The 8562-nt window shown below is 42.6% G+C and overlaps 1 protein-coding gene across 1 annotated transcript; it reads right to left on the bottom strand.

Moving 5' to 3' along the window:
• Positions 1-6738: 6738 nt before the first annotated feature.
• Positions 6739-7810, bottom strand: LOC123115833 (uncharacterized). The gene is made up of 4 exons (XM_044536912.1): positions 7732-7810; positions 7519-7648; positions 7193-7314; positions 6739-7094 (listed from the first exon to the last, which is right to left on the bottom strand). Exons 1-4 carry the CDS (start codon positions 7800-7802, stop codon positions 7019-7021), a joined length of 399 nt encoding a protein of 132 aa, XP_044392847.1. The 5' UTR covers positions 7803-7810; the 3' UTR covers positions 6739-7018.
• Between the last annotated feature and the right edge of the window lie 752 nt (positions 7811-8562).

Raw genomic sequence — 8562 nt, 5'->3', positions numbered from 1 at the left:
CCCTCAACATGGAACAAAGAGTGACTCCAAAGCCACTAATAGCGGAGAACAAACGAAGAGATTATGGTAGGGTATGAAACCACCTCAAAGTTATCCTTTCTGTTCTATCTATTCAAGAGTCCGTAGTAAAATAACATGAAGCTATTCTTTCCGATCAATCTATCATAGAGTTCATACTAGAAAAACACCTTAAGACACAAATCAACCAAAACTCTAATGTCACCTAGATACTAAATTGTCACCTCAAGTATCCGTGCGCATGATTATACGATATGCATCACACAATCTCAGATTCAACTATTCAACTAACACAAAAGTACTTCAAAGATTGCCCCAAAGTTTCTACCGGAGAGTCAAGACGAAAACGTGTGCCAACCCCTATGCATAGGTTCATGGGAGGAACCCGCAAGCTGATCACCAAAACATACATCAAGTGGATCACGTGATATCCCATTGTCACCACAGATAAGCACGGCAATACATACATAAAGTGTTCTCAAATCATTAAAGACTCAATCCGATAAGATAACTTCAAAGGGAAAACTCAATTCATCACAAGAGAGTAGAGGGGGAGAAACATCATAAGATCCAACTATAATAGCAAAGCTCGCGATACATCAAGATCGTGCCATAGAGAGAACACGAGAGAGAGAAAGAGAGAGAGAGAGAGAGAGAGAGAGAGAGAGAGAGAGAGAGAGAGAGAGAGAGAGAGAGAGAGAGAGATCAAACACATAGCGACTGGTACATACCCTCAGCCCCGAGGGTGAAATACTCCCTCCTTGTCATGGAGAGCGCCGGGATGATGAAGATGGCCACCGGTGAGGGATCCCCCCTCCGGCAGGGTGCTGGAACGGGCTCCCGAGAGGTTTTTGGTGGCTACAGAGGCTTGCGGCGGCGGAACTCCCGATCTATCTTCGTATCCGATGGTTTTAGGGTATATGGGAATATATAGGCGAAAGAAGTCGGTCGGGGGAGCCACAAGAGGCCCACGAGACAGGGGGCGCACGCAGAGGGGGTGGGCGCGCCCTCCTATCTCCTGGCCTCCTCAAAGCTTCCCTGGCTTGTACTCCAAGTCTCCCGGATCATGTTCGTTCCAAAAATCACGCTCCCGAAGGTTTCATTCTGTTTGGACTCCGCTTGATATTCCTTTTCTTCAAAATACTGAAACAGGCAATAAAACAACAATATGGGCTGGGCCTCCGGTTAATAGGTTAGTCCCAAAAGTAATATAAAAGTGTATAATAAAGCTCGTAAACATTCAAAACAGATAATAATATAGCATGAATGCTTCATAAATTTGAGATACGCTGGAAACGTATCAGCATCCCCAAGCTTAATTCCTGCTCGTCCTCGAGTAGGTAAATGATAAAAGAAAGAATTTATGAAGTGTGAATGCTAGAAGGTGCACAAGTTTGATCAATGATAATTTCAATCACCTTTTCTAGCATGGTTATATGTCATAACAGTAGCTTATCTCATAAAACTTCTCACGAACAAGTAACAAGCAATTCACATGTTAAAGCATAGACCATAAACTTTCTTGAAAGCTAGCAAACTTCATTCTCAGTCATCAAACAATTACAATTCATCTTATTTTCAGGAAGGGTCTATGTCACAGCTTTGATTTAGCAAACTCCACATACTCAACTATCATATAGTCTTCTACAATCGCTAACAGTCACGCAATACTAATGGTTATGGAGTTTCAATCGGACACTAAGAAAGATAGGGGCTTATAGTGTTGCCTCCCAACGTATTCACCTTTGGGTGATGTCAACAATAATAGTTCATGCTAACTTATATATATATATATATATATATATATATATATATATGACAAATGTTTCCTACAAGCAGTAGTAGTTAGCACCACTTGCGTTTTGTATGTTGTATGTAGTATCTATCGAAACCGAGAGTATGTACGTGTAGTATGTAGTATATAACAATGATTAGGTAGTATATATACTAATTTTTAGGTAGTTTGTACCATATTTTGAGTATGCTTTTTTTTATGTACAAATATGTACGTATTTCACAAACATAACAAAAACTATGGGCGCATATGCAATTTTTTCATGTAACTTGCTTTCAAATATCTTAGATATAGTATATGAACATATTTAAAATAATAAAATAGTATATATAATACCACATGATAGTATATGAGATATGTGGGGTAACTACCATCGGATGGTAGGATGGATTATATATATATATATATATATATATATATATATATATATATATATATATATATATATATATATATATGCGGTCTATTTTGCTAATATTAGCAGAATAACTATTCTGCACACCACTTCCGCACTGCACGCTGAACGCTAGTGCACTTCATTCTTTGAACCAAGTGTGTTGCAGTACTCACACGAGTGAACTTCTCTTAAAAAAAACTGCACGCATTATTTTTTTTCGGTACTATTTTCGCTCTAATTTTTTAACCGTTTATCGAAATGAGGCGTGTAATATACCGTTGAAAAGCTATGGATTAGGCGCAACTTCGACATGTTGAACACTTTTCGAGATTCCACACGGTTTAAGAGCAGTTTTGAAATTGGCGCGTCCCATGACGAGTGGCAGCGAGCGTTTTTTGGCGATTTCTTCTAAACCGTTTGTCGGAATGAAGCAAACGATACGCCATTGGATAGATATCGTCGAGGCGCATCTTTTTCATATATAAATCTTTCTCTAATTCACTACGGTTGACGAGCAGTTTCAAATTTACTAAATCGCGGAATTCTGTTTTTCAAGTTTTTTGAAATTTTCTGTACTGTTTTTGCTCCAGTTTTCTAACCGTTTGTCGAAACGACTCGTATGATACGCCGTTGGAAAGCTACGGACAAGGCGCAACTTTCATATGTTAAAATGGTTTTGAGATTCCTTACGGTTTTTAGTTAATTTTGAAAATCGTGCGGCTGACAACGGGAGGCAGCGGCCGTTTTTCGTGAAATTTTTGCAAACCGCTGGTCGAAACGATTCAAATTATACGCCGTTGGAAAGATATCAACGAGGCGCAACTTTTTCATGTAGAACACTCTCTCTAGTTCTTTACGGTTTAAGAGGAATTTTGAATTTACCGAAATGCGGACACTCTGTTTTTTGCGACACCCAAATCGACGTGGGTACTTCATCCAACTGAAAACCGCACTGCATCGGACAAAAAACTGGACTGCATCAGACGGGTAAGAGAACTGCATGGTTTCTTTTTTTGTGGGACGTAAATTTTTGAAGACGAGGAAGAAACCAAACTGCGTTAGATGGACAAGTGCACTTCATCGTTTCTTTTGTCAGACTTAATTTTTCTTAGACGAGGAAGTGAAATGCAACACTCTTAAAAGTGAACCGCAAGAACTCTCAAAAGTGAGTCACATTAGTTTCTTTTTTCATTATTTTAAGTGTCTTGAACGGACACAGTGTAAACTTTTGTAAATACATTTTTTTCCAAATGATGTGGACTTCAAAGTCCTTCATAGTGGGCTTTTTATAAGACCAGAGTGTACTGCATTTTCCTTTTTCTTTTTTCTCTATGGTTTTTTGGTATTCCCTTAGTGCACTGCATATATATATTTTTGGTTAATATTGAATTTTGCACTGCGGGGAGGAGGCGGGTGGACTGCATTTTTGTTTCACACCGCATTGCATCTGTTTTTTCAAACTGCGGGAACTCACACAGAAAAACATATGCACGCACAAATCAAAAACGAACTGCATGATTCACACAACCACACTGCATGAAAAAAACACAAAGCTCCCCAGAGGGGAGTAGCATGGGCATTGCACGACGGCCACAAGCGACCCAAGTGTCGTGGACTGCACACACTCACTTGCCGTGCTGCATGGACGCGCCGAAGGACTTCACGAGAGGGAGGCTCGCTCCAAACTGCATGACGAAACTGCAAAAAAAATGCACCGCGACATTCAACCGAACTGCGTCGCTTTTCTTCCTGTAAAAATAAGCAAGCTGGATCTCAAGAGCAAATAACAGCGGACTACATTGCACTTTGATTTTATTTTTCTTCAGAAAAACACAAAATCAGTGAAGCAAATGACAAATCTCGTTGACACGGGGGTGAGGCGCCATGGATGCGCCATGGAAGGATAGCACCTCCTCTCGTCCAGCCATCGGCCTACACAGAGGTGAGAAAGACAGTGAGGTCAAGGCACGGCAACGCAGCCACGTCGGGCGGCCGTTGTAGGCACCGCTCCACGGCGGATGAAGTCGAATAGAGGGAGGGCCTTACCTGGCACCGTCAGGGGCTCTTCTCGTGTACTGTGGGGAAGGTGAAGAACTGCATGTCGTCGCACGCCATACCACATGCCATCATTGGCCGAACTGCATGTGAGCCGCCGGGATGGATGTGCACTGGGCCTTGCCGGAGGGAGTTTTGCAGGGAGAGGAGGCCCGCCGGAGGGAGTTTTGCAGGGACAGGCGTCCTGCAGGTTGCCGGATGGGGAGGGAAGGAAGGGGTGCCCGCGGCCTAAAGACGGCGGCAAGGGGGCGCAGGAGAGTCGACGCGGCCTGGATCCGGCGGCAACGCGCCGCGGGACGGCCTGCGCGGCCTGGATTGAGTGGCTGGGCGTCGCGGGAGGGGCGCATGACCTGAGGGGGGGGTAAGGGAGTGGTGGCGCGGTGGCCGTGGATCTTGGCGGAGGTCAGAGACGATGCCCCGGCCTGCATCTGGCCATGGACAGAGAGGAGGAGTGTGAGCGTCAGGGATTTTCGGCCGTGGTCGGAGAGGAAGAAGCCGGGCTGGATGTAGCGGGATGGGAGGGAGGAGGTGGAGGAACGAGGAGGAAAGAGCCGCCGGCGACCCCCTAGCTCACCGGCCCCGCTAGGCGCATCCGTCGTCGACAAGACGCGGGAGGACGGCGACAGGGTGGATCCAGCACCCCCTCGACCCGGTGGTTGGCAGGAACGGTGACGCGCGGATCCGACACAGGCCACGCGTGGGAGGGAGGTGGTGCGGCGGCGGGGGTGGAGGTGGTGTGGCGGCGGGGTGGGTCGAGGACCAGAGAAGAGGGGAGTGGGGAGGGGGCGATAGGATTAGGTGGGGGTAGGTGTTTTGTTCAGTGTACTTCTGTCATCGTTAGTTTGTAGCTACCTGTGCGGTTCGTAAGTGTTAGCAGAATAAGGTTTGGGTGTGCAGAATAAGGTCTTAAGGGGTGTTATCATAATAGACCCACCCTATATATATATATATATATATATATATATATATATATATATATATATATATATATATATATATATATAAATTTTATCTACAAGCAGTGGTAGTTACCTCCTACTTATTTGACTGCCACGTGTCTCCTAAGTTTATGCAAGCCAGATGGGTTAGCGGATCGGAAAGGATCCATTAGCACTCAACTAACTAGATTTTCCAATTAAGTAATTAAATAATTCACTGTTCGTAACGACCTATAACAACCTGCTACCTTCCTGCCTACATGCATACGCATCACGCTGAATGGATAAGTGCATCCTACATCCACTCCATATTCCCTGGAAAGGCACGGCGACCTACATACTACATACTACATTCTCCAAAAGAAATAATTCACGTTATACAAATTCCATATACGTACCCTTATATGGAAACGAGTATGTAGTATGCACATTTTCCAATAAGAATCAGAAGTATGCATTTTTTTCTGGATGACACATATTTTAATCTCTAATAAACATTCTATGGAGCATGTGTCTGGGCGCACCACTTATAAAAGGTAGAACACTCATAAGAAGGGAGGTATTCCCTTAACAAGGGAGACAATTTTCAGGGTATTTTTGCACAGACTGCTCTATGGGGTATATATACATAAAACATGTAGTATGGAGTATATAGAAAAATAGTATGGAATATATAGAAAAATAGTGTGGCATATACAAAAGATAGTATGGAGTGTGTAGTATACTCTATAGGGAATGGAGTATCTTTGAGTAGAATTTCCCCCTAATGGTATTATACGTACTATATACTCCAAAATAATCAAAGAATATATACTCCAGATTCGTGTAGAGTATGAAGAGTATATTATGTCCTACACAGTAGATGGAGGCATGCCATGTAAAGGGTGTACTAACCGGCATGAGTATCAAGAGAAGGAGTATGCCAATGGAATTAAACAAGACTCTATTTAACTATATATTAGTATATGTGGGTGATTTCCATCTAATTTCTCAAGCACCTGATGGTGGATGCACATGTAGTATGTAGTACGTTCCTAGCAAAAAAAGTAGTATGTAGTATGTAGAGTGAAAGAAAAGAGTATTAAAGGAAGAAAAGAGTGTGACAAAAGGTAGTATGAAGTATAATATTCTTTGAAGAATAGTTTGGAGTCTAATAGGCAAGGTAGTACTTCCTCTGTAAATAAATATAAGATCGTTTAGATCACTAGGGAGTACGTTGTATGTTGTATGGTGTATGTCAGTATATGCTTACAGGGAACATGAACAATTATATACTTCAAAAAGCATTCAGTGGTAGATATAAAATATGCTGACGTGAGAGAGTATGGATTGCTTTATTTTTGCTTTAGACTATATCGAATATAATATTTTCTTAAAGAGAGTATGAAGTATATGCACACTATACTGAAATAGTATATGAAGAGAATATTGTTGCTAATAGAGTTTGTTTATATTCAAGCTGGTGCGTTCGGTAATACATGACCGTGATACATACATGATGCATCCATTATGTCATCCATTCATTGCAGGAAACAACATGCACATCTTGAGCGGACGCCAAAGTATATTCGTCCTCATCCAGAAGTTCTCCAAGGTCAGCAGGCTCCCACCATACTGCCAACGGTGGACAGTACATGGCCATTACATACTCCACTAGATCTAGCTGTTCTACAACAATTTGATTTCAATCTCTAGATCCACGTGTCTTGCTGCAATGGCAGTCTTCTCCACATTCAGAGGAACAGGTTGGCCTTCATGGCTTGGTTTTAAAAATGGGTCTTTAAAAAAAATGGGTCTAACAAAGGGAAGTTGTATTCATATGTAGGTCAGGTCGCCTAGGGAAATCCAATCGGCGCTTTCCGCCGGGGCATCGTCGAGCAGCATGAACAACCTGGGCGCCCACAAAATGTCAGGATAAAATCAACAAATTACGTATATCAGAAAACTAAATTAGCACACGTAATGTGAGATCAAAGAACATAGTATTACATGCATAGATAACAACATGGATCGATCCAAACCATCATCATGATGAGTTCCCATCCAGGCGGCGCCTCTACGGTGGCGGCGTCCGAGCGGCCGATTGCATGGTTTGTTCGTGCGTGACTGATCTGTGCATGACAACGGTTTGTGAGAGACAATAAGATAGGGGCTGGTACGGTGATGATGGTGGTGTTGCGTCCACATCGGCGGAGAAGGTATCGATCAACCCAAAAGCTAGCTCAAACAGAAAGTTAAAACTGCAATCTCACAGATCAAAGGTTAACATACATACATACGTGTATTTGTTACAAGTAGATGTGTCAACACGATACCTTCAGCAGCTTTGAGATCCAATGAAAAGCGATAATGGCGCCATGGCGGCTTAGTTTGCAGGCACATGTGGCGCCATGGTTGGGCCACGCAACATCTTGATCGACAAGGGAACTTTCTCGTACCATGAAGCTATGAATCAACATTAGAAGATGAGACGCTTGATTTCCAGCATAACAAAACGTCAAATTGAAAAGTGCTATTGGATATTTTACCCTTTGTTTATACGAGAGCTTGATCCAGGCCACATAAATAGCCAGGTTGTTGGACGACACGCTATATACATTCCATGCACAAAAGTCGGAACCATACAGCTGATTTACTTACCGGGTGGGGGAGTAAATAGGCTTATTTTGGAACAAGACCCGTTAATCAAAGGCCACACCTGGGAAGAGATCGGATGGTTACCAGGATGGGGGTAACTACCACTAGATGGTAGAATCTATTTTCCCTATATATATACAGACGGTCTATTCTGCTAATATTAGCAGAATAACTATTCTGCACACCACTTTGGCACTTCACGCTCAACGGAAGCGCACTGCATCATTTTGACGACGAGCACTGCAATAGAGACTAGTGAACTTCTCGTCGGAAAAAACTGCACGCGTTATTTTTTTGGTATTGTTTTCGTTCTAATTTTTTAACCGTTTATCGGAATGAGGCGTGTAATATACCGTTGAAAATCTATGGATTAGGCGCAACTTCGACATGTTGAACACCTTTCGAGATTCCACACGGTTTAAGAGCAGTTTTGAAAATGGTACGGCGGATGACGAGTGGCAGCGAGCGTTTTTTTGCGTTTTTTTCTAAACCGCTTGTCGGAATGAAGCAAATGATACGCCGTTGGATAGATATCGTCGAGGTGCATCTTTTACATATATAAATCTTTCTCTAATTCATTACGGTTTAAGAGCAGTTTCAAATTTACTAAATCGCGGAACTCTGTTTTTTAATTTTTTTGAAATTTTCGGTACTGTTTTCGCTCCAATTTTTGAACTGTTTGTCGAAACGAGGCGTGTGATACGCCGTTGGAAAGCTATGGA

Source organism: Triticum aestivum, chromosome 5B (genome assembly GCF_018294505.1).
Source record: "Triticum aestivum cultivar Chinese Spring chromosome 5B, IWGSC CS RefSeq v2.1, whole genome shotgun sequence".
NCBI lineage: Eukaryota > Viridiplantae > Streptophyta > Magnoliopsida > Poales > Poaceae > Triticum > Triticum aestivum.
The sequence above is the reverse complement of the archived record's forward strand: the minus strand, read 5'-3'. Positions and strand labels throughout refer to the sequence as shown.